This window comes from Pipistrellus kuhlii, unplaced genomic scaffold (genome assembly GCF_014108245.1).
Source record: "Pipistrellus kuhlii isolate mPipKuh1 unplaced genomic scaffold, mPipKuh1.p scaffold_m20_p_2, whole genome shotgun sequence".
Classification (NCBI taxonomy): Eukaryota; Metazoa; Chordata; class Mammalia; order Chiroptera; family Vespertilionidae; genus Pipistrellus; species Pipistrellus kuhlii.
Genome location: NW_023425515.1, coordinates 4738901 through 4765544, shown reverse-complemented (window position 1 = coordinate 4765544; position 26644 = coordinate 4738901). Strand labels below are relative to the sequence as shown.

The following is a 26644-nucleotide window of genomic DNA, read 5'->3' as shown; positions in this document are numbered from 1 at the left end:
GAAAACATTATGCTGAATGAAAAAAAGCCCGTCACAAAAAAATACATATTATATGATTCCATTCACATGAAATATCCAGAATAGTATCTAGAGACAGAAAGCAGATTGTGGTGATGCGCACATATCTATGAATAGTGGTATGCTAAAAGGTGTTGAATTGTACACTGCAAAACAGTAAATTTTATGGTATGTAAAACCTATCTCAAAATAGCTGAGATATTAAAAAATTTCGATCAGTGTCTTGAAAAAAGATGGGAAAAACTTCTAAGTTAAAGGAGAATTCAGATACAACAGTCAAATGTAATATATGATCCCTGATTAGACGCTACTAAATGTATAAAAACAATGAGGAGAATTGAATTTGAGCTACTGAGTACCAGGAAATTAGAACCCTGCCAATTTGAGCATGATTAGGGGGCTGTCCTTGTTCTCCAAGATGCATGCTACACTGTTTCAGGGTGAAGTGTTATAATTGGTCTCAGGTTGCTTTGAAGTTTAGCAAAAAAGAAAAAAGTAAAAAGAAATATATAGATACATGTTTGCTACACAGCAATGTATTACTAGTTGTTGAATCCAGGTGGTTAGTATACATTATATATTGTATACTCTTTTTACATTTCTGTAATAGTTGAAAATGTTCACAATAAAAAGCTGTAACAATTAGCCTTACCTGGGCTATCTATCTGTTCACTGGCAAAGTTGAGTATCTCTTGGCAGAAGTATTTCCGTTCCTCTTCAGTTAAGTGATGATCGCTGGCTAGAAGGCTACTGGTCTGAAGGTAGCTGGGATGGAGAGTCAAGGGCCTGCACAGAGGACCTTATACCAAGGGGTGCTGCACGTAGACGGCTTCTCCAGGCCCCAGAGCTTTCAAAGTGCAGTTTAACAGGTATTCATTCCCCCACTCCCCACCCCACCCCACCCCCTTTTTTTTCTTTGTTTTAATTATTAGGAACTCAGCTCAGCTCAGTGGTTGAGCAGACTCATAAACCAAAAGGTCACAGGTTTAGTTCCCAGTCAGGGCACATACCTGGGTTGCTGACTCAATCCCCAGTAGGGGGTGTGCAAGAGGCAGCTAATCAATGTTTCTCATCAAAGTTTCTATCATTCTATCCCTCTCCCTTATTCTCTTTCTAAAAATCAATAAAAGCATATTTTTTAAAGAAGTATTAGGAACTCAGGAAGAGATAAAATGTGAGGACTAGGCATTTAGCTTACATTGAACATGGTACCTATGTACAGGTTGGCTTTTTCTCTCTAATTATTAGGTGTTTATTAAACATTCAATTGTAGACATTGTTGCAGTTTGAACAAAACAAATTTTCCTATTTCATGGAAATGCTACACTTAAAGGATACTTCTCAGTCTGTCCAAGGTGTTTTTGGCATTCAGCCAGCTGCTTTCTTGTGTGTGTAATAGGCAGTGCCCAGCCCTCAGCCAGGTAATTCTTCAGTGCTCCTTGAAGATAGGTTTCTGCCTTCTGTGGAGACTTTTTCTTCCTTGCAAATCAACAAATAGAAGCGTTCATTATGGTTCATGATAATCAACAAACTTAGACATAATTTTCATGACTTGCTCTCCACCCTTTCCAGCCCTCCACAATGACCTTTGTACCATCTTAGACAGTCCTTCTCTGAGACGTGCCCTGCCTGGTCTGAGGAAGAGCACAGGATCAGGAATACACCCCTGGGCCCAAAAATAGGCTCCTGGCGATGATGATCCCACACCATTTGCTCAGCATCATACACTAGTCAAAGAACTTTTATAGTCGAATCTCAGAAGAAAGTGAGGGCACTGTTCACTATCTCAAGCTGACATATAAGAATACCAAAGGTAAGAGGAGGTGAAGGTACACAGCTAGTTGGGAAGGAAGCTACAAAACCAGGGCTTGGTGCCACCTACTTACTGAAGATAGGAAATATAGAAGCATTCTATATGGCCCAACCAAGAGGGGAGCTTGGGCAAATAGCACTGAGCAGGTTTCCAAGATTTACAGAGAATTATGAAGAATTCAAGAGAGGATCTTCCCAATTTAAACCTTCAAGATGTTCCAAATAAAACAAAATTGAAAGCACAATTAGCAGGAGCTTGCTAAAGCCTCCAAGACAACATGAGTCCCCTGGCCCTCACCAAAGGGCTGGGACCACCAAACTCTCGGGACAAGAGGCTAAGGCTAAATGGGCATCCTTGGAAGACACCTCGTTTTTACTGCCCCATTCTTGAAACAATGACATTCTCAAATTCTCAAATCAAATAAAATGTAAACCTATCAAAGTATGTGTTTGTTTTTCTACACTTTTATGGTCCTCTCCCATTCCACCCCTTTTTAAAGAGGTCCAAACTTTCAATACTTCTTCAGTTACTATCTCTAGCTAAAGATTCTTACATTCTAGAGTTGGAAGTCTACAGACCATCATTCAGCCCCCAGAGATGGAGGCCAGTGGCCACCCAGCTAGTATGTGGCCAAGGTGAAGCCAGAACCCAATTAGCCACTGTAGCTCCCTGCCTCAGAGCAGACTAATGTCCAGGTGGGCACCACTCACAGCATCTGCAGACACGGCTCCTTTGCTCCACAATAGCTTACTCCTGCAATGCACTAGATAAGAGGCTCGAGAGTGCCAAGTCAGCCCTGACTGTTGCTAATCAGTGGTGTGACTGGCTAGCTGCTCTAAGCAAAGCTAGAAAACTTAAGTTCACTTAGATGGCCTATAAATCCCTTCTGCAGCCACTCCAATCAGTTGAAAAAAACTGTTTCACCTAATGAAAATACTACAGATTTCAAGATTTCATTTCAAACACACATTTCTTTTGAGAAAACGTAAATATATTTTTCCTTATACAATGTGTATTTCTTTCCAATGCTTTCAAATAGCAATGACACTGCCAACCAGGATTTCTTCTTTGTGGCAGGCCAGTTTTATCAAACACATGAGAAATATGCTGTCTTGCGTTTTCCTGTGAAATCTGAGTCTAAAGCTGGAGCAAGACTGGGAATACTCCCTGCATGTGTACACATCACTCAGTCATGGTCATCCTCTCTCCCGACAGAATACATGCAGTTACTTTACATCACTGGCCTCCAGGCTTTCAAACTCCTAGGAGGCATTTAATATAAACTAGAGAAAATGCTATAGAACAAAATATTTAAGAATCTACACCCCAACTTAGTAAACACTGGATGTACAATCTTAAGTATCTCCTCATAATGCTTTAACTGAATAAATGTAATTATAATACTATATCTTACATATAATATCCCAATACTTACATATATACAATGTTACATATACTACATAAGATCATTATATTAATTTAATAAAAGGAATGCAAAGATCAGTTATCAGCTATTAAGAATAACAAGCTGAAAACCTCTCCGTTTGGTTTTCAGAAGAAATTGAAAAAAATGATGATTGGTTAACAGATTTTAATCTTTCATTCTATAAATATGTGTACACTTCACATTAACTACATACATAACAAATCTCTTCTTACTACAGGTGTGAAATTCAAAGAAAATCAATTACATGTAAAATTCTGCCAGATCCTTTCCAACAAACTTAGCAGATCGAATCCTCCCAATACTTGTATACATTTCAATGGTAGCGTGGGACAGATCCTGTGGGAAAATAAAACACCACATAATGTTGTACTTCAACTTTAATACTAGACACATCCTACATTTATTTACCCCAAGCTGAAGCAAAAGAGTTATTAAATAATACTAACATTATTTTTATTTTGCATCTACTTTTGTATTGAGTTTTTATATAATGTGATTTATTATTTTTAAAAATATATTTTTATTGATTTCGGAGAAGAAGGGAGAGGGAGGGATAGAAACATCAATGATGAGAATCACTGATTAGCTGTCTCTTACACACCCCCTATTGGGGATGGTGCTAGCAACTAAGGCATGTGCCCTTGATTGGAATTGAACCTGGACCCTTCAGTCTGCTTGCCGACCTGCTCTATCCGCTGAGCCAAACCAGCTAGGACAGTGGTCGGCAAACTCATTAGTCAACAGGGCCAAATATCAACAGTACAACAATTGAAATTTCTTTTGAGAGACAAATATTTTTAAATTATTCTACTGCCACTTCTTCAAAATAGACTTGCCCAGGCCGTGGTAGTTTGTGGAAGAGCCACACTCAAGGGGCCAAAAAGCTGATTGTGGCTCGTGAGCTGCAGTCTGCTGACCACAAAGCTAAGGCATATAATGTGATTTATACAAGATCATTAACTTGTACATAAAATTAAGCAGTATAATAAAAGAAATACAAACTCAGCAGGCATATAATATTTAGCTTGCCGAAGTACTTTCTGTATATGGTAACATTTCTAGTGTTCTTTTCACTCTTTGGGTAACAGGGACAAACTACTAGAAGCCATCATCTAATACTCTTGAGTTAACCATGACTCAGGTACGAAGTTGACTCACCCAGCTTCTACTTATACTGTTTTGTAAGGTTCCAAATTTAAATCCTTTAAAAACAAGCACAACAGCTCTGTTCAAATCCAAATTATTCCTCTGTCCATGGAAAACTATTCACTATCCTCTTTTACAAATTCTATTCTACTGAATTAGCAATGCCATTTTAAACAAACTTATAAATATCTTAAGATAAGTTTATGCCTGAGTATGGCCCCATGAACAACAGCTATTCCAGGTTTTACCCACAATTCCCTAGGGCACCAAAGAAACTGAAAAGGCCAACAAGAAGGAAGTCCTAAATTCCAGCTCATTCCCAATTCACAAGGTCACAGAGCAGCAAGTCTTCCAGAGCTGGGTTTTCTGCCACAGGTAGACAGGGAACAATACTTACTAAGTAGTGTTTTTCAAAAGCTTCTACTGATGACAATGCTTCTTTGAGTTTCTTATAAGGACTCTGAGCTGTGTTGGCTTAAACAAAAAAGAAATGAGTCCTTATTCATCTTCGTTATTTCGGGACATATGAGTTTATATTGCCCCTCGCCTGCCACAGGCAGATGACTTCACCTAACACTTGTAAACTACACACATAGCCGTGCAAACCAAAACTACATGATTATCTATAATCTTGTCCAATTAATAAATGCATGAAACAGTCTAAACCCTTCATATACTTTTTTAAAAAAATCTTTGAGATTAGAATTTTTTAAAGTACATATTACAAATCCTCCAAAGAATTACCTACTGCCAAATGATTTGAGGTGGTCTCTGGGTAAGACAGTGCAATATTATACATTTCCCCTTGTAAATGTATTCAATTTAGTAGGAGTCCTTTCAGTTCTTGGATAATAGGGACGAACTATTACAAGTTTGTCCCTGTTATGCTAAATCATACTCATCACTATACTTGTACCCACAGGAACTAGTAACGCTCCTTTCGAAGTGCTTTTATTACCTAGGAGTAACTTACTGGCTATAAAAGCATTTGTCTGGCCGTATTGTTAGAATACTAGATCATTTAGTAATTCCCAGGGAAACTGGTGCATTTAAATGTCACATGGGTTGTAAAGTCATAATCAGCTCATGTAAGCCTGGGAGAAGCTCACACACAGTTTTGAGAAATCTTCCAACAATTTCTTAAACAAGTTCTAACATTTCTTTATGTTATTAAAAGGTAAAATATCCTACATAAATCTGGTCAGCTATTAATGAGTGCGATTTCCCAAATGGTAAATATACTGTTAGAATTTGAGTTACATGTGCCAAGTTACAACCTACATTGCATTATTTTCCACTGTGCTACGTGCACAAGTGCATCTCAGAAAGTACCTGTTTCAGGTCGCTCAGCTCCCAAACCTGCCAAGAGATCAACTGTCCTATTGAGGTCTTCTGAGTTAGGTCCTTTTTCTGACACAAGTCCACACAGGTAGCCCAAGGATTTTAGCTGTTGAGATAAACCCACAATTTCAATTAGTTTGCCACAAGAGTCAGCAGAGAATTTATAAATTTAAATATAAAAATTAAAATACAACTAAATTTTAGAAAAGATTCAGCTTTCCTCTAAATCACATGTGTCAAACACAAGGCCCGCGGGCCAAATCCGCCCCGCCAGGCCTTGCAATGTGGCCCGCACCGCGCTGTCATCACTGCACTCCGCTGCGTTTCCATCACAATGACAGTTTATGACTGTTCAGTAAACCATTCGGCCCGCGATTTAGGCTGGATTTTAGATTTTGGCCCCTTCTCTGATTAAGTTCGACACCTCTACTCTAAATGATTCTTATTTGGATATAAAGATATACTTATTGGGATCATTTCACACTCCTACCTTCAACACAGTAACAGTAGCTCTGAAGTTGGTAATTCTCAGCTTATGCCATGCACCTGCTTACGCTCTCCCAAGTTTTCAAGGCCTCCCGCTCAATCTGCATCCCTGTGACCCACTCCAGCAGGCCCTCGTGCTGCACACACGGGACCACACTGCATTTCTCACGTTTCACTCTTCATCCTTCTTTGTAAACCCCCAACCCCCGAAATTGCTGGCAGAGAACCACACCTTCAGCACAAGCATAACAAGTGTTTAATCTGGATTGAACAAAGAGTAGAAATCATTTAATCCAAACACACCCTAAAGTAATTAGAACACATGTAGTGACTGAGTGAACACTTCTTCAAACAGCTAGTCCATCCACCTGAGAGGCACAGCTCACAGACAATGGCCATGTCTGCATTCAGGGGCAGTTACCTTTTCGGTGGCATAGCTCCATAAACCCACAGTGTGGGCAATGTTCGAGTCTATCTGCGCCCGGTCACAGCAGCCTTCTATCCTCTGCAGCACCTCCAGACAGCTCAGAAACACCCAGCAGTCCAGCGCGCCAGGCGGGACGGAGACCTGGGGGGTACAAGAGTGGGCACATGAGGAGGGCACATGAGGAGGGTACTCAGGGAAAGCACGCAAACCCACATGTTCTAGTCTGCCCCTTTAGGCAGCTACCTAATCTGTCACCTGCCAAACTACAGGAAAGAAAAAGAAGACAATAACAATAATTATATCAGTTCACGTCTGAAGAGAAAGAAGTGATCTATGTCCAAATACATGATTTGGTTCTATATTTCAGTTGCTGATGAGTGATTTGGCAGGAATATACCTTTCACTCATAGAGTTTTTAAAGCTTATGAAGAAAAGAATCCTATAAGAAGGCCTGGTCATATCTGGGTTCGAAGAGCACATATTACAAAAAAAGGAAGCTAAGATCTCAGATGACCACTGGGTCACATTTTAGAAAGGTCATATTCAATACTAGAAATCTAAATATTAAGTAAATATTAGATGATATTTAGGAATTACTGTTAATTTTTTAGGTGATCATGTTTCTAAAAAAAACCTCCTATTGATTAAATATACACTAAAATATTCACACACAAATAAGACATGATATCTAGGACTTGCTGAAAAAATAACTCAGGAGAAAGCAGACAGGGACTTAGATGACATAAAAATTGGACCCGCCCAGCTAGCGTGGCTCAGTGGTTGAACAATGACCCACGAACCAAGAGGTCACGGTTTGATTCCCGGTCACGGAACATGCCTGGGTTGCTGGCTTAATCCCCAGTAGGTGGCGTGAAGGAGGCAGCAATCCATGTTTTTCTCGTGGATGTTTCTATCTTTCTACCTCTCTCCCTTCCTCTCTCTAAAATCAGTGAAGATATATTAAAAAAATAAAACTAGAATAAAAAAATTGATCACGTTCTGGTTGGGGACTGTTGCAGCTAGTGATAGGTATCTAGAAGTTCATTACATTATCCACTCTACTTCTGTATATAGTTGAGCTGTTCCATTAAAAAATAAAACAAATGTGATATTATGCAAAAATATTTACTGTATATGATCAACTCTAAAAAAGGTACTTTTTTCACATTTTAGCATCTCTGAAACTGTAAAGTGTCTCACAATTAATGGGATCTTGACACTCTGACTGCTTTCTTGGAGGCACTAAATTATGGGGTATCTCACAATTGGCACCCCAATTCTAGTGAGATGGTCATTGGTACCATTCAAAATGGGACCTAGCTGACCGGATGGCTCCATGGGTTGGATCATCATCTCACACACCAAAAGGATGCAGGTTCAATTCCCAGTCAGAGAACATACCTAGGTTGTGGGTTCGATCCTCAGTTGGGGCATGTATGGGAGACAACCAACCAATGTTTTTTTCTCTCTCTCCCCCTTCCAGTCTCTCTAAAGTCAATGGAAAAAAACATATCCTCGGGTGAGGTTTGAAAAAAAAGGGAATCTAGAAAGTAATTATCTGTCAGCTGAAGAGGGAAGGGCTGCACAATGCTGATGAAACTGACTTACACAAGGGCTCCTTCAGCATACCCTGAGCACAAATAAAAGACGGAAGTAGAGAGGGCCATTAAACGTTCATAACAAAACTACTTTTTCTAGTCTCTAAAAAAAATGAGATAAACCTCTTAGAGCCTTTGAAAAGAAAAATCAGCATAGAAAAAAAAATCACGTGATCAGAAGGTACATTCAAAAGTGGTATGACTTTCTCGCCCAGACAATGGACCACACCCAAAGGATGCACAGAAGAGCTGGTCGCAGGACGCAGCTCTGGGACAGAGCATGCTCCTCCCTGCCCAGTCAAACCAGGGCGGGCTCCGAGTGGGTTGGCCTCACCTCACAGGGCCTCCTGGTTCGACAAGATACCACCACACGGGTACCCATCCTGTGGACACAGTTCCTCAGGCATGCACAGGTATTTGCCAGGGAGGATGAAGGGCATGGACCCTGGAGGTGCTCCAAGTGTCTTGTAACTTGGAGGGGTCTGAGGAAGCCCAGGAGTCACAGCAGGGAGCTCTGAGAGGTGAACACCTGTACCAGCAGCCAGGGGCTGGCCCGTCTCCGAGACCAGGCTGCACCCACCCCTATGTGGCATGTGTGTGTGCGAAGGAAGAAGCGAGAGTCAAACGCTGTGGTGGCAACAGTAGGCCACTTTGTGAAAAGCATAGATTTTTTTTTGGCTTATTATTTTCTGCAAAAAGCAAGAACCACCTGTAAATCTGAAGAACAGTGTACAAAATAACACAGTCAGTGAGCATCAGCTTTTCTAATGGCTGAAGCTGAAGCCTCAACTTCCAACCTGGAGGAAGTCAAACCCAGCAGATGGACAGCACGCTGACACAATGCCTTGAGGTTCTCTGTCCTGCTGTCCTACTGTCCAGATGCAGCACTGGTTTTACTAACTGGAACCTGAAGCTTCCAGCCAATCCTGCCCAGTGGGAAGTCCCAAACACCCTGTGCTCCTGCACCAAGGCTGCTCAGGAACTGCAGAGCACTCATTGCCCTATTTCCAAAGACTTTCACAGCCTCCTACATTTCCTATGAAACCTCCGTTTAAATGTAAGTTTCCACTGAAAGACACCGGAACATAAACTGGTATGCCACATGGCATCTTATGACACCTGTGATCTGCAGCTTCTCGGTGCCATCTACCTCTTACATTGCCACTCATTTGTGTGCGTCCATCTGGGCTCCCAACCAGGCCCAAACTAAATACCAAAAAATTACCAATGAGCCAGTTTCTTCTCCATACATTTCAAAGGCCGGGCAGAGCTGGACTCCACAGCAGCCAGAACTTCAGTCATGGGTCGCCTAAGACTTTTGGAAAGTTTAGTGAAACTTACTTATTTAAAATATGATTGTAGTAATACCTTCCCCATTACTTAAAAAACAAGTTACAAAATGCATACAGCAAGGTATGTAAAGGGCACAAATTCTAAGTTTAGTTCTCAAGGACACATCTGTCACTACCACTCAAATCAAGAAACAGACCATTTCATTATCCTGGAAGGTTCCCTCCAGCCCCCTTTCCGTCGATACCCACTCCCCTATTCAGACTCTGTCACCAGTAATGCCTTCTGCCTGACTGCTGAACTTCACATCAATCGAGTCACACAGCATGAGCTCTTCAGCACATGGCATCTCTCGCTCAATATAATGTCAGCAGAGCTCAGCTTTTCAGGGTCTATGGGCAGCAGGTTGTGCTTCACTGCTGGGTGTCAGGCCTTTCTCCGGTATGCCAGTTTCTTCATCCATCCCCCCCATTCCACTCCCCTCGCTGACAGGCATTTTGGTTGCTTTGAAGGCTTGGCTCCTACAGATAAAACTATTTGCAATGCTTTCCTAACTCTGGAGGAGGGAGCCTTCTCAGACCCAAAAGACCCCTGTCCCAGTGCTCAGCTACTCACAGAGGAGGCAGGCGATCCCGGCATTGGGTCCCTCGTGAAACCTTGTGGCCCACGGAGCCCCTTCCTGTAACAGCTGCACATAGCAGAGAGGTGCCCAAGAGCATGGCCTTATGGTCAGGTTTCCATAGTCTCCCAGTGCAGACACAGTCTACTAATCAAAGGTGACTGATCATAAGCCGTGCTGCTTAGGAACAGAGGTGTACCAACACTATTCCCTGGAAGTTAACATCAGTCCTGGGCCCCTGCTTGGTCATAAGCTGCTCTGCACAGAGCCATCCTATTTTCTTGGATGCCTAGGAATGGGAGTGCTCTAGAATAAAATCCAACCTTCAAGACGATACACAAGCACTTTCATAACCTTTAAGATACACTGCCAGTGCCTCTGAAGCCTTCACCTCCAAGCCCTGTCTCGCCCCTTCTAACAAGACTAAGATCCTTTCCAGTTCCTTATATAAAACATCATTTTCTCTGTCTGAAATGGACTCTTGCATTGGCCACAAGCCACATCTACAATCTACTCATTCCATTAAACAAAAGCTCCACAGGATGAGGGTTCGGTCTGTCTTGCTCTCTGCTAAAAACACGGTGCCTAAAATAAACACTTGCTTGGCACATAATAGGTGCTTGGTGAATATTTGTTGATTAAATGAATTTTTAAAAATCTAGCTCAAATAAAAAATATAATAAAGTAAAATCTAGCTCATACAAGACCACCTCTAGAAACCCTCCTAAGCACGTTAGACACTGTACAAACATTTACTAAACTAAACAGAAGCGCCATGCACAGCTGCTTCTCTATTCCTGACCCTCTCCTAAAATCTTCTCTTACCCCAGCTCTGACGACCTGGGTACATGCTTGCTCAGTACACTCAACTGTGGGTTTCTTCCTCATGTTTGTCCCTATCCTCCCACCCATGTTTACTACAGTATCTGACAGGTGATCTTTTGGTCCTATTTAAGTTTTTCTTGAACCATTTATTTAAAATTCTCCAAGGGTGCTTGGTAGCCCTTTATCTCTTTTCCTATAGCCATCAAATCGTACTTCAGCCTTAGCAACACCCTTCCTTTGCACTGATCCCCTCTTCCTGTCCACTCCCACTACTCTTCCAGCTCAGATCCTCGTGGCTCAAGGTCACAACAGCCTCCAGGTACGCACCGAGGAGCCCAGCAGAGGGCCTACCACACAGCAAGTACTTGCTGACCTGACTTTGCCTTCAATCACACCTCTGCTTCTGTCCTCTGCTAGGCTCAAACCTTGGGACTCCTATCCCAGCCAGCCCGCCTGGATAGGTGTCCCAAGGTTTGCCTTGTCTGTTTTCTCCAGTTTAACCTGGACGCTTCTACCACCCACAGTCCCTGCTCACAATCTGGCCAACTGGCTGCAATGGCCTCTCACGCATGGCTCCTGCCAGTCTCTGGGATGAGTGGCTCTTCTGGGATCCTGAAGGGTCCTAATCCTGCTGGTCCTACCCTGTCTGTGAGCACAATCACAACCTAAGCGGATAAAAGGCAAGTCAGTGCCAAGGCGGACAAATTAAGAAAAAAATCATTTGGACAGTCACTAGACAAATATGTAATGGTCTTCTAGAAAATACCTTCCTTACATCGTTCTCCCTTACCAGTTCGGTAAAGATTAGAAAACCGTCATTGCTAGTGTAACTGAAATGGGGAGATCTTTCTGGAAGGCCACCTGAGGGTTTATGCTAAATATTACTTTAAGAACAGTGTATCCTTGAACTTGTGTTCCTACTTGTATGACCTTGTGATATTAGGATGATATACAAGCAGCCTGCTCAGAGCAGGACAGACTGACAGGACAGCAGCTCCTCTACAGAGGAGGCCAGCAAGGGACCTCCTGCTGTCAGGTAAGCATGACACTTCCTTCCATATGCTTGTCCATATCTTCCAAACGTATGCAGAGGATATAATTAATTTTTGGTAAATAAAGAGCAAATTTTTAAATGTTGTAGAAAAAAAAAACAAACTCTGAAATGCAGTTATGTGAACCCACCCATAGCTGATGTAACTTCCTGCCTAAGCTGTATGGGGTAAGTACAATTTGCATTTTCCACATTTTCAATCAGGGGAGCTGGCCCCAGACTCTTAACCGGGATCCCTGGGTGGGACTCTGGGCCCAACCACAGAGGTGAGCTTATTCCCATGGTATATTCCCCTTCCTCTCAAAGATACTTGATTTATTTTTATTTTTTATTTTTGTAAGGCAAATATCTTTCCTCCTACAGGAGGGTGTGCACGCACATGGTCTTGGAACACATGCATACTGAGTGGGCAGTCCGCTTGGCTTTTTAATCCTGACACACATGACCTGTCCCTCACTTTTGATTGGAGCTCAGGCACACAGTCTTTCTCGACTGGCTAATTCAAAGGGAGAGGTTGACCTTTGCCATTTCAAGATGGCGGCCCCCAGGGGAGCTGCCAGTCACGGGGGCTAAAATGGCAGCAGCCTAAACTGTTCTCTGACAGAAAAGATGACTTGTTTCTTCTCACAATTCCCTTTTCCTTTATTTAAACTCATTTCTCCAAACTGACATTCCTTGACTTTCATGCTCTGCAGTGTTGAGAAGACCATTTGCTGTTTGGTTAGTGTGGTTTTGATAAACCTGTGGGCAACACACGGGATGATGTAACACCCCATCACTGTAAATCCTAATCAAAGGGTGAACGTGGACACCATCACTCCCTCCCACTTCCCAAACCATTGCTCTCATGAGTCAGAGAAAGGATACCCTCAAAGAAGACACTTAAATCAACTGATACACCAGCCTAGAAGCTACCACGACAGGCCTCCCAAGCCACAAAAGTAAGTGTGTGCAGCATGTCCTGCTGGAGATGTCACAATGAGGAAGGTACAGTCGTTGTAATACTTAGGCTTGGGCTTGAAAAGGTTAACAGCATTGACCTAACCCTGAAGAGCCAGACACCAGCCCCGCCTCACACTGGCTGCACCCTGGCCTTGGTCCCACAGTTTCCCCCGTCAGAACCAAAGCTCACCATCGGCCCCTAGCCCCTGCCCTGATGACAAAAAACAACACACCAGAAAGTCAGCCCAGAACAGGAAAGGGAGTCTGACTTTGAGAGTAGAATCAACTGTACAAAATATAGAAATAATTTTGAGTCTTTGGACCTTCGAATATTTCCAAAAAATGTTAAAAGAAACTGCAAAACATCCTATATACTAAAAGGCTAATATGCAAATTGTCCCCTGACCGGGAGTTCAACCAGGGGGCGGGGCCGGCCCGCCAACTGCCTACAGCCCTTCCCCTCAACACGAGTGGGTGCACTGGCCTCTGGTGTAAGATACAACAATCCTCCCCCTGCAGAAAGAATCTGAGAAGAGAAAGCTGAGAGAGTAATTCATGCTTACAGGGTCACATGACCTCTACAGTCTTAGGAGAAAACTGACATGCCAGAGTACAGGGAACACCATCGCTTGAAAGAAACACTCAAGAAGACAGGGATAAGGAGGGCCATGTTAACATCTGACTTGGAAGAGGGGTGGTGATGTGCCCAGCCCATGCTACACTCCCTGTACACGTGGTACCTCATGGATCCTCACAACCCAATGGCAGCCAAGGTCTGCCTCCATCTCAGGGAGGAAGAGTGAGCTCGGAGCCAAGTACCTGGGTCAGGTCTCAGCAGGAAGGATGCAGGGCATGCAAATGTAGATGTTGGCACCCACCCGTGTCCTCAAGCCTCACCAGGGACACCGACGACACTGCCATCAACCTGCTGGCACAGACAGGAAAGCACTTCTGCAGTGAAAGCAGCTCCCGAGGAGCCCTGCAAGTGGACGGCAGTCAGGTCAATGGGGTTCAGGTCACTGTGCGCAAAGCAGGCAAGCGCCCAGCAAGAAAGGTGCCAGTCACCCCGGGGAGCCCCAGAAAATGTCCCGGGCATGGTGGACTCCAGGGGTTGGGCACCTCGTGCATGCCCAGGTCCTGAGGAATCTGAGTGACGGCACAGTTACACGACAGCTGCTGGCGCGTGTGGTGTGAGAGAAGGAATAGCTGGGACCTGAGGAAGGGAGAGACGGAGAGCAAACAGCAGGTGGCGTGCCCTCAACGTGCAGTCCCTTTTGGCCTGGGTCCACTCCACAAGAGGGACAGTGAAGAACCAGATACGCACAAAGAGCACATTAAACATGATTAAAAATGGGTCAAACTCCACTTGGGGAAATACCATGATGACAATGACCATTTTCATCCAAAGAAGAAGGAGCCAGGGGTAAAGTGCCCCAGTGCATGCGGGATCCTGACAACAGCACAGGGTGCACTGCCCAGCAGAGGAGGAGCCTGAGAGCTCAGTACTTCGGCTGCCAGGCTGACCTCCACACAATCTGCCGAGGCACTCAGGGGCCACGCCACTGTGCCTCACACGTCTCTTCCCAGGGCAATAACTGGCCTGTTTCCATTCTTCCCACAGCCAGCGGCCTGACAGGACTAAGACGACGGCTAAGGTGAGCAAAGCCCGCTCTGCACTGGGAAAGCTGACAGGAGGCGAGTGTGCCATGGTGCAGCCCACCTGCGTGTCGGGACACACCGGAATGGTAAGAGGTCCGTGCCGGGACAAAGACACCAGTGTGCAATGACACCTCCTGTTCTGAGCTGGATGTCCCCGGCCACTCCCCCCGCTGCTGTCATGTGTGAAGCACATGACACCTTCCAGCTTTAGAAGGCCTGGAGGAGGCAGGAGGGCAAGAGAAGGAAGTGGTTGCACTGCCGGCTTCCTCCCCAGGGCCAGCGGCCCCACCAGAGGACTGGCCCTCAGGCCATCTGTCCCGCTGGCTCTGGCAATGCCTCCCCTCCTCTCTGTAGGTTGGCAGCCATGCTATGACTGGTCAACTTTCTAAGGTAAGAGCAAGAATTTGAGAATGGTTAAATCCCTGAGTTTGTGACAAGCTGGGCACCATGCTAAAGGAGGGGGCTCCGCACCACTCTGGTTTCCCAAGCCTGCCCCAAGCCGAACAGCACTGTCTGATCACCGGTCCCGGGGCTGTTCCATATGAAGTGCCTGTGGGACATGCCTGGACTCTAATATAATCCCCTTCCTCTCCTCTCCCCCAGTAAACTAATAAGACGAGAGTCCAAACCAGGTAAGCTCTAGGCACACATGAGCTGACTGTGAATTGTCACACACAGTCCCCAACCCCAGGTCTATACAGCAAGATCCAAGTAGCCAGAGCAGGTGACCTAAAACTACTCGTTATAGGGAGTCAAAGAATGTCATTTCAAGGTGGAAAATGTTATTTTTCCTCATTTGCTTGATTAGATGTCTGAGGGCAGAAAATAATAAGATTCTTAAATTCTCAAGTTTATGACAGCTGGGCTAGGCATTTCTCCTTTAGAAATGAACTAAAATAATTTCTCTTCATTTGTATTTAAAAAGTTTAAATCACTTGAGATTATTTCAAACTAAATGTTGAGCCTATGCTTAGCATTCTGGGGCACACAAAATAAAGTTCCTGTATTAGGAAAGCTACCCCCTGCCCAGAGCTTACCTAACACAGGAATATTACACTCTTCGACCTTTCTTAACTGTGCCCTTAGGCGTGCTGGTGTGGACCAGGACAGAAGGGCCACTAACATGGCTTGGATGACCTGATTCTGTGACTACTTATGTTTCTGGGTAAGTCACCTAATCACTTCCAGACCCACTTTCTTCATGTGTGAAGTGGAATTAGACCACTCACTTAGTTCATCATCGAGGAATGGGGGTCGAGTGTCTATGAATCCTCTGAAACAATATATAACACTGTGTATGCGCATGTATGCATTTTCCTGGGCAAAGAGGCTGCTGAAATTAAATTTAACTAGGAACCCATTTAACTAGGTTTCCTCACATTAATATTTATGATTCTACAGGAAGGAAGAGTTCAGGCACCCTGGGTGAATTCATCTTTAAAGGCGATATTTCACTATAGATCAAATCAACATTTAGTCTCACTAAGTGGTTTCTTTCACACACATGTGCCCACACGTATTCATAATGTACTTTCCATTAGGCTTTGTGCTAATTAACATGGCACAGCTGGCTGTGTGTCACACTGTTACCTGCATGTTCACTTACAAAACGAAGACAGTTCTGAAATAAAACAAATATCTACCTGCAAAACCTAATCCTGCATGTCCTTCAGGAGGGTACTTTGTCATGAAGACCTGCTCCCAGAGAATGAGCCAAAGGCCACTTTCAAAATTATATTAAGAAACTAATCCAAAAGGCTTGCTTTGTGCCAACATGAACTCCACCACACTGGGAGCAGAAATTATATTTTCCAGCAATTAATTAATCAATGCAAAGAGTAACTATACAGATTATATACAAGAAATTAAGGACATTGAGAAAAGAAAACTCTTTCCTAAGCACAAATAGTTCAATGTCTGGGATTTCTGTGTGAACAGTCAAGAAAAGGGTAAATTGGGAAAACAGACGACTCACTTCCAAGAGCTTCAGCTCCTGCACACAGCTGTGCAGCAGCTCTAGGGCGCGCTGAGCCACCTCCCACGGCCTCTGCAGGAAGAGGAGCAGGGTGCACTGGCGAGCAAACAGGTAACTGCGCAGATCTAATAGGGTAGCTTCTTGCCTCTGTATCAATTCACGCTTCTCCATATCTATGGGCTTTCGAAGGGTCAATCCATTCCAGCTCTTCACCGGCTGGCAGAAAAAAGTCAGCCAGTTGGCACCATCTAAACAAACACACATCATGAAAGCTGACTACAGATCCCTTCACCTCACTGAGATGCTGGAGGGACTGTGGGACCTCAGGTACTGGCGGGCAGCTCACCACCCGATTACTCCCTAAGTAGCAGCCCGCCCCTTCCGGTTAGCATGGAACCAGTCTTGGGATGCGGGGATGGGATCCTTACAAGCACCTTACTCAGGACTTGTCACTTGACAGTGAGCACAGGGTACCATGCCACAAGGTGGTGACAGGTGGGGAAGCAGTCAGACTGCGGCTGAGGAGAGAGGGAGCCGTGGGCCCTGGGGTCAGTCAGCTCTGAGGGAAGGCGCGAGGCCTGGGCTGGAGCAGGCCTCCTGGGGCTGGAGGGCAGCCTGCTCCTGGGGCCACACAGGTCTTTGTCTTCCTTGTCTCCACTCCTTTCCTTAATCCACTGTCTCTAACTCAGCCGTGCCGACTACCTGAGTCCTGCTCCTAGAGAAAAGGATAGTAAACAAAGGAAGATGGAGTACAGGAAGCAGAGAAGAAAATTCTTGCTTGTCAAAAATTTCCAGCAATGCTCTCAATTTAAACTTATAACCCCAAGACTCAAATATGACCTTAAAATAAACATAAGAAACTACAGTAACAAGTCATTCAAACTCTATTAAAAAATCTTAATCTATTTTTCTCACTCCAAAAGAGAGGTGTCAGAATCATTCTGTTCCATGTTCATGTCAGGAAGCAATTTGATAATGGGCATCTGACACTACTGAGTATCTACAGTGCCAACTGCAACCCACAGCATCCTTTGCTGACTTACACTTATACTCAGAGCTGTCAAGTGCACACTAAGTGTGATGTCTAGTCAGACCCTTGGAGTCCCAACACCAGCAAGTCCCTCTGCGGTCCCCACCGCCAGGATTCTCCTGACTCACACCCACCTTCCCTTCGGGTTTTGTGCAAAGGCCACCTGCTCAGCCTTCCTGGACTGTTTAGCCTAGACCTGAACAGCACTCACCGCCACCTTATCCCCTTGCTGTGTCCTTTCTGCAGCCTGCACTTATTCCTGCCTGCCTGTAAGCTAAATATTTCTCTTCCTATGCCTGATTTCGTTCTGGTCCCTGCTTCATTGAGAATAGTGTCTGGTACAGAGTGGATGCTCAACAAGTGTCTATGAAATGAAGGAACAAAAATGAACAATAGTATCAGTCAGCTGCAGAACTTGGACCAGGTTTACTTTTGGATTTTAAATGGCCCCCAAGTTTATTTTAAAACTGAGAGAACAAAGAAATTTTATAAAATATAATTTAAGAAATAGGTAAGATATTTAAAATATATATATGTATAATATATGTAAAATATAAGAAATGTAATTTTATCTCTTCTAAATTTTTTTACTTAATTAGTAAATGCTTTGGTTGTATGTTTACATTGTGTCTTGGCAAAATAAGAGATCCAAAGCTGAACTTGATAAAAACTGGCTGGGAGTGGGGTCACCAGTGACATTGCATCATCTGTTTCAGAACTAAGGTGGTGCATGACTCTAGGGGACCGCCCTGGGACTGCTCATTCCAAGTTTTCTAGCAGACACTATGGTCCCCGAAATCACTCCTTTCATTGGACATCCTAACAAGAGTTCTCTCTGAAAACAAACACACACACACAAAAAAAAACACCCCACCACCCAACAAAGATGTCTATAACAACCCAGCTAATGGTGGCAAGAGCAGAAAACACCCAAATGCCCAGCACCAAGAGATGGCTGAATAAACTAACTAATCCAAACTATGAAGCACCACGCAGCTATGAACGAAAATAACTTGGAATTTCAGCTGTTACCTTGGAGAAATGCCTGCGATGGGCCATTAATAAGAAGAAGCTACAGACAAATATCTACATATTTCATGCTATTTCCAGCTAAATAAATTAGCGACCAAAAAAATTGTGAGGACAATTATAAACTTCATAAATGGTTTGACAGTGCTACTTTTGTACTTTTGAAAGAATTTAAGATACTACCTGAAAGTTTAGAGGGAAAATGAACACCTATCACAATGGTGTCATATAAAACCACTGCAATGAGCATTCAAATATCACAAAGGGGACCTCTCAACAGAAGCAAAGACCCCACCCTTATGCTAGCAAGGAGGCACAGAATCAGAAGTGTCACTAGCCAGCTGTCAGCTGTAAAAATGACACTTTATACCTGAAAAACCACTTAAATGCGGTGGTTACTTAGAAGTCTTCTAAAAGTGAAAGTGACTAATTCTTAATTCTCATTTCATTCCTACTGAAACATAGAGAATATATCCACATAATGTATTTTAAAACAATAATACGGATGCTCGAATCATTTTGTGAATGAATGTCAGCTCCAGACAACTTAAAAGTGGGGAAACTGTGTTGAGAAGAGGATCTGCCTCTAAAGTGTCACCACTCACCGCCAGCACCGAAGTTGACCACATACTGAGAAAACAGGGCGTCCAGCTCGTCGTACTGCACCAGAGCATCTTCAAACTGCTGCAGCATCTCAAACACAAAGGCCAGTTCCTCCTGTTTACCCCAAGTTTTAAAAAAGCAAAAGCCTGAATCAGTATTTTGAAACACTATGTAGCTAATGAAGACTGAAACAGAGGGAAGCATGCAGCTTTATGAACAATGCTTATACCAAGTAAAAACCAGTTTAATGCCATGTCAATGACATTTATGCAGGCACAGAGAGGAGACTGGAATGCAATCAGAGAGGGCCAAGGTGAGTTCTGACTCTCCATGATTTTCAGCAGCACAGAACCACAGTCAACTCTTGTCCTGGACATTTCCCTTGCCATCATTCCAGATATAAGTTTTCACTAGAATCTTCCAGATGGAAGAGCTGGACCTTTTCCTCCATATACTCATTTAACCAGCTATTTATTTACACTGAGTGGCCAGATTATTATGATCTCTGAATGCATAATAATCTGGCCACCAATGTGTGTGTGTGTGTGTGTGTGTGTGTGTGTGTGTGTGTGTATGTGTGTGTGTGTGTGTTTATGCGTGCGCATGCATGCGTGCTAGAGGACCGGTGCATGAACTTTGTGCATGGGGGGTGGGGAGAGGGATCCCTCAGCCTAGCCTGCAGCCTCTCCAATCTGGGACCCCTCGAGAGATGTCTGACTGCCGGTAGGATCGAGCCTAAACGAGCAAATGGACATCCCTCTTACAATCCAGAACTGCTGGCTCCCAACTGCTCATCTGCCTGCCTTCCTGATTGCCCCTAACCACTTCTGCCTGCCAGCCTGATCACCCCCTAACTACTCCCCTGCCAGCCTGATTGATGCCTAACTACTCCCCTGCCAGCCTGACTGCCCCTAACTGCCCTCCCCTGCAGGCCTAGTCACCCCTAACTGCCCTCCACTGCAGGCCTGGTCACCACTAACTGCCCTCTCCTGTAGGCCTGGTCCACCCAACTGCTCTCCCCTCTAGGCCTGGGTCCCCCCCAACTGCCTTTCCCTATAGGCCCAGTCACCCTCAACTCCCCTCCTCTGTCAGCTGGTCAGCCCTAACTGCCCTCCCCTGCAGGCTTGATTGCCCCCAACTGCCCTCCCTTGCAGGCCTGGTCCCTCCCAACTGCCTTCCCCTACTGGACATCCTGTGGCGGCCATCTTGTGTCCACATGGGGGCAGCCATCTATATATTCATATACATATTCATATACATATACATATACGGTATATATATATATATATACCGTATATGCCCAGTGCATGAAATCGTGCATGGGTGGGGTCCGGACAGCCTGACCAGGGGGAGGGGACATGGGCGATTGGCTGGCCTGCCTGCTGATTAAACTCCTGGTTGAGGGGACAATTTGCATATTAGCCTTTTATTACATAGGATATACACTGATGCATTCAGAGATCTTAATAATCTGGCCACTCAGAGCATATCTATGCAGCCTCATGGGTATGAACCTCATTGCATGGGTTACAAACCAACCTGTCATTGTTTATCTGGCACAAATGGTTCAGCTTATGGTATGTTCTTCTGGCGGACCTCCACCTTTCTTGTACACTTCCTTACTTGCTGGATCTACAGATATTCCAGGTCCCTGCCCCAACCCTGGAATCAACCACTTCTATAAGGAGCTCCAGCACCTTTTAGTGCAAAATGGAGTTTAGAAACCAAGATCTAGCACTAGGTGTGCTTATTGCTACTGAGGTATCATCTTTCATAGGCCCTGTCAGAAGGCAGCGCAAGTATGTATGTGTACTAACCCTCACAACACATTCACATATATGTCTGAATCAACCCGTCAATGTACCCATCCATCCATCCACCCACCCACCCACCACACTGAGGGTTCACATTGATACCTCAGATTCTATAATCCAACACCACTGGGTTCAAGGACAAGGCCATTTCATAAAAGGCTAAATGTCAAACTCTGAAGCTCCAGGGAGCTGCTGATATAATTACTCAGGATACCATTTCTGGACAGAAACATCTGTTAGCTACTATATTGTCTTTTTGTTTAAAAAACGATGTCAATAAGACTTACCCCAAGAGAGTTGCCTTATTTAGAAGGGAGGATAAGGAGGGAAAAAAGGAAATTGTCCAGTTCTACAATTAGTCAAATACCTGAACCATGAAATATTCACAAAAGCTCCAGCCTGGCTCAGTCCTCTTCTCCCTCAAGGTTCTCATGTCATCCTCAAACTTGCCTAGGTTTTTGGTAAAAGACATAAGAAGCAATGTCCTGAGTTTGGTCAGGAAGGCATTCCAGGATTCCTGAGTTCGAGAAGAGTCCTTCAAGGGGTCATTGAGCACAACACACCTGCAGAGAAATGAATGGACTATCTGGAAAATACTCTCCAAGCACAGCATCACTGCTCCATTTTCCTTCCAATGAGTTCCTTCCTTTCTCCCCTCCCGCCCTCCTTCCTTTCTTCCTTCTTTGACTGGTGGGTCAGTCCCTGCAACAAAGAAACCACCAAGGCTTCGGCGGTCCCAGTTACAGTTTGTGAAGGAGATGAAGTCAGCACTTTATAACTTCTGTTTTTAAGGAATCCTGCACACAAGATATCAAGACTCCTTGAAGCCCTTGCTATGCTGACGCCCATTATTATCAATAATGAGGGCCTACCACATGGCCTCCCCCAGGGTCACTGGGCCAGAGGGCCTCTCCACTGCGGTTACTGTGTACAGGTTTCACCTGCCAGGGACCTGGTTCTGTTTTCAGCACCACCACCACACGCTCAAGTGTCAGGCACACCACAGACACACAGAGTAAATATTTATCACTACCTGAAGCCAGTAATCTGTATCATCCCAGTATCAGCCCAATGAGGTAAAATTAAAGATACTTACCTGTCACTCTGTTTATTACAAAAATCATTTCTTATTTTGTCCACAATAGAAGTTCGAGGAAGGATGTTGGTTTTGTTTTTTTTCTTGGCATCATTTTCAACTACCACTATTAACCAGTCCACAGAGCTATGAGCTTTCAGAACATTCTGCCACTTGGTAAGGTCATCTTTTACTGTTGCTTTATACACTTCAGTATCCTAAAAATAAACACGTCACTGTGAAAGCAAGTTAATCCATCCCTTTCATTTACAGCAAAATGTGTCTAATAGCAGGGAGTACAGCAGCCATAGCACTTTCCAGTCCCGGGGTGGGGACGCTTCCAGGAGATGCCCAGAACCGAGCCACCCCTGCAGGTCTCTGGGCAGGCTCAGCAGTAGCCTTTGAGTTATTCCCAAATACTTGGGAGCCTGAAGGAAGATCTTCCAAAGTCACAGAGGAAGAGACTGAGTCAGACAGCTTGGGAAGCTGTCCACAATGACAGCTAGGTAAGTTGGGACTTCAAAACACAGGACCAGCTGAAACCGGTTTGGCTCAGTGGATAGAGCATCAGGCTGTAGACTGAAAGGTCCCAGGTTCGATTCCGGTCAAGGGCATGTACCTTGGTTGCGAGCACATCCCCAGTAGGAGGTGTGCAAGAGGCAGCTGATCGATATTTCTAACTCTCTATCTCTCTCTCTTCCTCTCTGTAAAAAACAAAACAAAACAAAAAAACAACAACACAGGACTGCATGGCCAAAGGTCCAATGCCAAACACTGCAGTAATCCCATCCTGGATGGGGAGGCAAGAGGCTCCTCCCGCTGCCTGCCATCACTGTAGGCCCTTTAGAAAATGCAATTTAAGGGTAGAAAACACACCTCATTTATAATGTCTACAAAAATCATATCCAACAATAAAAATACAAGACTTTTGTGAAAAACGTTGTAACACAGTATTAAAGAATATAAAAAAGGCAGAAAGAAGACAAAAACAAACCATGTTCCCAGACTAAAAGATTCATAATTACTAATCCCTCTCAAATTAATCTATAACTTATTCAAGGCAATCACAATCAAACCCTCTCTAGTCTTTCCTTTTTTCTTTTCAGTGACCTGTTTTCTTTTCAGTGACCTGCTATTCCAGTGACCTGCTGCTTTGTAACAAACCACACAATATGTAATGGTCCAGAACATATATTCTGCTCATGAACCCACAACCTAGAGACTCAGTAGACAGCTCATCTGCGCCTCCTGGTGTCAGCTGTGGGTATGAAGGCTGGAGCTGCTGGGACTAGGGCTGCACCTCCACATGCCTGCCCATAGAGGCACTTGACTTCCTCACAGAATGGTGGCCGGGCTCTAGGAGAAATCATCCTAAGAGGACCTGGCAGAAGGTATGTTACCTTTTAAGACTTGAAAAAAATCAACAACCTTCATATACACAAAAAAACTACAATATATAATGGGAGAGAAAACCCCATTTACAATAGCAACAAAAAAGTAAAATACTTAGAAATACAGTTAACAAAAAACATTGAGAATCTATGAAGAAGAAAAGTAGAAAAGACTCTGAAAGGCACAGAAGTAGACCTACACACATGGAAAGACATCCCTTGTTTTGAGTTAGAACAGCTCAACATCATCAAGATGTTAGATCTGCATGTGGTTATTTATAAACTTCATATGATCCCAATAAAAATACCAAGAAGCTTTCGTCTGGAGCGAAGGAATTTGATACTAATGCTCACCTGGAAAATCAAGAGGAAAGAACGACATGTTCCGTCAGTCTAGGAAAGGGCAAACTGCAAAGTGCTGAACTCTTCTTAGAAGATGTGTTTCTAACCAGTGTAGTATTCATAGCAACCATGAAACTATGTTATGCATATTGTAGGACTGAGCCAGAGCCGATGTGTTCCTGGTGTCGAGAACCAAGGTGAATATAAACATGAAATGGGTAAGCCAGAAAGAGCCCTGCGGGGTCAGGCTAAAATCTGAGGCATCAGTATGAACTCCAGGCTCCACAGAATGCCCTTTCTTAGCAATGTCTACAAAAAGGGCAGAAAGCAGGGGCACGCCACAGTGGCAAAGGAAGAAATGGCTGATTCCAGGTCGACATAGCAAAAGTACAAGAACCTAGAACATCTAATTGTCCTGGAAAATTAGAAAATGCTCAAAAGGACATAGGAGCCATTTGAAGTGAACCTGGCTGGCCAAATCTGGGACAATTTAAACCTCAAATAAGTAAGGCTAATTGGCTGTAAAGCATTAAATTAAACAAAACCTATGCAGGCTCTCTCCTGGAGTAGAGTACTGGCTGATACATTTGGAGGAGTCCAGTTTGCAACTGTTGGTAAAAGCTAGCTCAGGAAGAGCCACCAGTGAGGATGGCATCTCGGTGCAAATAATGGATGAGGAGAAGGGTACTCCCAGTGCCATACGGTGCTCCCAGAGATGGCTTATTAGTTGCAAGGTGAAAACAATTAGAGCATGAAGAAACCAGACAACTCCTTGACCACCAATCATTACCACTGAGGGGCTGGAGAGAGAAGTTACCAGGCTGGGCCTCTCACAGGCTGGCCTTGGCTATTCCTGGGAATGTGGACTTTGAGAGGGTTCCCTCCCACCACATATGACGAGTGCTTCCCTGGGCCTAAACCATTTGTGTAGACACTATGGCTGTACTGGAACTTACACTCTCTCTGGGAGGCCAGAGTTTTCTTACATGCCAGGCAGAGATGCTACATGACCAGCCCCAATAAAAACCTTGTGTGCTGAGTCTCTGATGAGCTAATAGAAGACATCCCACATGTGTTGCTGGACTAAAGTAAAAGGTGCATGGGGTAAAGTCCAGAAAAACCAGGCATGAGCTTTGAGTTATTTCTCATTAAAATTGCAAAAACTGCTTCTGCACTCTCAGATTCAGGTTAAAATGTCACAATATGCAATGACTTATGTGTTTTGTTTATTGCTAAATGTTCGCTTTATTAGAGTAAACAGACAGAAGGATATGACCCCCAAAATTTTCTATTAGTTCATCAGAGGAGAATTCTGTCAAGAATGAGAAGTTTCTCTCTGGATTCATAAATATACAAGTTCCAAGTTCAAGTGAACGCCTACAGCAGCTGGGCAGTCCCGGGAGCCCTTTGTCAGGCCCTAGTCATGAGGAAGGACACAGAGCCCAGGCCTTCAGAAAGCACACAAACCAGCAAGGGAGAACAAGGACTATCTCTATGATGGTGAACATAGAAGGTTATGAAAACGAAGCTAAAAGTAAATATTAAAAATACCTAGTGGCCCCTGGGACACAGAGAAATGCTTCACAGAACTTGGAACACAGGAAGGAAGACTGCAATGGGTGATTACCATGAGGGCAACGCACTGGAGCAGAGCAGAAAGGTGCAACAAAGCCATACATCTGGCCGAGGAATGGCGAAGAGAGAACACCAAAAATAAAGGGTGCACAAGGAAGTACATATGAAAAATTGTACACCGTGGATTGTTAACCACATTCCAAGACATCCCCACCCCCAAGTGAATACTTACACAGCATTCTGTCCAATAAATATGAAGGAAGGGGAACGTAAGCAGAGCTTTGTTTCCTTCTTTGGGCAGCAACTCCTCTTTGAACTGCACAAAGTTGGATTCTAGGTGAATCATCTTGGGAGCCCGGCCATAGGACCTATAAACAATTTGAAAAGTCACTGAGAAAAACAACTGAAGTATGGTCAGCAGAGAGAGAAAAATGCGACAAGAATTTCATTATTTCATTTTCTTTTTTTTAAATTGATTTTTTTTAGAGAGAGATAAAGGAGGGGGGAAACATTGCTGTTCCACTTATCCATGCAATCACTAATGACTTGTATGTGCCCTGACTGGGGATCAAACATGTAATCTTGGCATAGCAGAACAATGCTCTAACCAACTGAGCTAGGACAAGAATTTAATAATTTCTATGAGTTCAGAAGTACATATAGACTATTAACCAATAGGAGTCTTCCAAAATAATTCTAGAAATTATTTTAAACACAGTTCACAGCTACACATCAAAGCTCTCTGTCCATAAAACCTTTTTTACTCAATTCCTGCAAGCACAAGAATATGCTATCTAACCAGGGCTATTTGCAATGTCTGAGAAAAATGGACCTGACTACTTCATCTGTAAGTCACTATAAAAGAAGTTTCTCAAATGTCCAAAGTGAAGTTTGAAACTATGAAAGCTAATACTGCTGTCACCTGTGTTGTCCAGAAAAGAGAACCGTTGGTGAAAGAGAACAGGATTTGTTTGCAGAGCACAAATAAAACCATGGTAACCACCCTCCTCCCTTTACTCAGCCCAAAAGGAAAGAACACAGAAAACCCCATCATGTACAAATATCTAACCTAAGGTTATCAGAAGGTATGGGTGCTATTTTATTATACTTCTAAAAATAAATTATGCCACATGTGTCTTTATTCCAAA

General features: G+C 43.9%; 1 protein-coding gene across 7 annotated transcripts in view; it reads right to left on the bottom strand.

The window, feature by feature from the left end:
* The window catches only part of TRAPPC10 (trafficking protein particle complex subunit 10), a 70067-nt gene that overhangs the window by 25725 nt on the left and 17698 nt on the right, over positions 1 to 26644 (bottom strand). For 5 of the 7 annotated variants that reach the window (XM_036443712.2, XM_036443713.2, XM_036443715.2 and 2 more), the window contains exons 3-13: positions 25729 to 25864; positions 22210 to 22406; positions 21481 to 21676; positions 19302 to 19413; positions 16638 to 16885; positions 6673 to 6819; positions 5757 to 5871; positions 4822 to 4898; positions 3523 to 3614; positions 1357 to 1497; positions 671 to 783 (exon numbers count right to left, since the gene is read on the bottom strand). In XM_036443712.2, the coding sequence (XP_036299605.1) occupies positions 671 to 783; positions 1357 to 1497; positions 3523 to 3614; positions 4822 to 4898; positions 5757 to 5871; positions 6673 to 6819; positions 16638 to 16885; positions 19302 to 19413; positions 21481 to 21676; positions 22210 to 22406; positions 25729 to 25864 (1574 nt within the window). Of the gene's footprint in view, positions 1 to 670; positions 784 to 1356; positions 1498 to 3522; positions 3615 to 4821; positions 4899 to 5756; positions 5872 to 6672; positions 6820 to 16637; positions 16886 to 19301; positions 19414 to 21480; positions 21811 to 22209; positions 22407 to 25728; positions 25865 to 26644 lie in introns of those variants that run through there. The other 2 variants (XM_036443717.2, XM_036443718.2) reach the window with 2 other exon arrangements.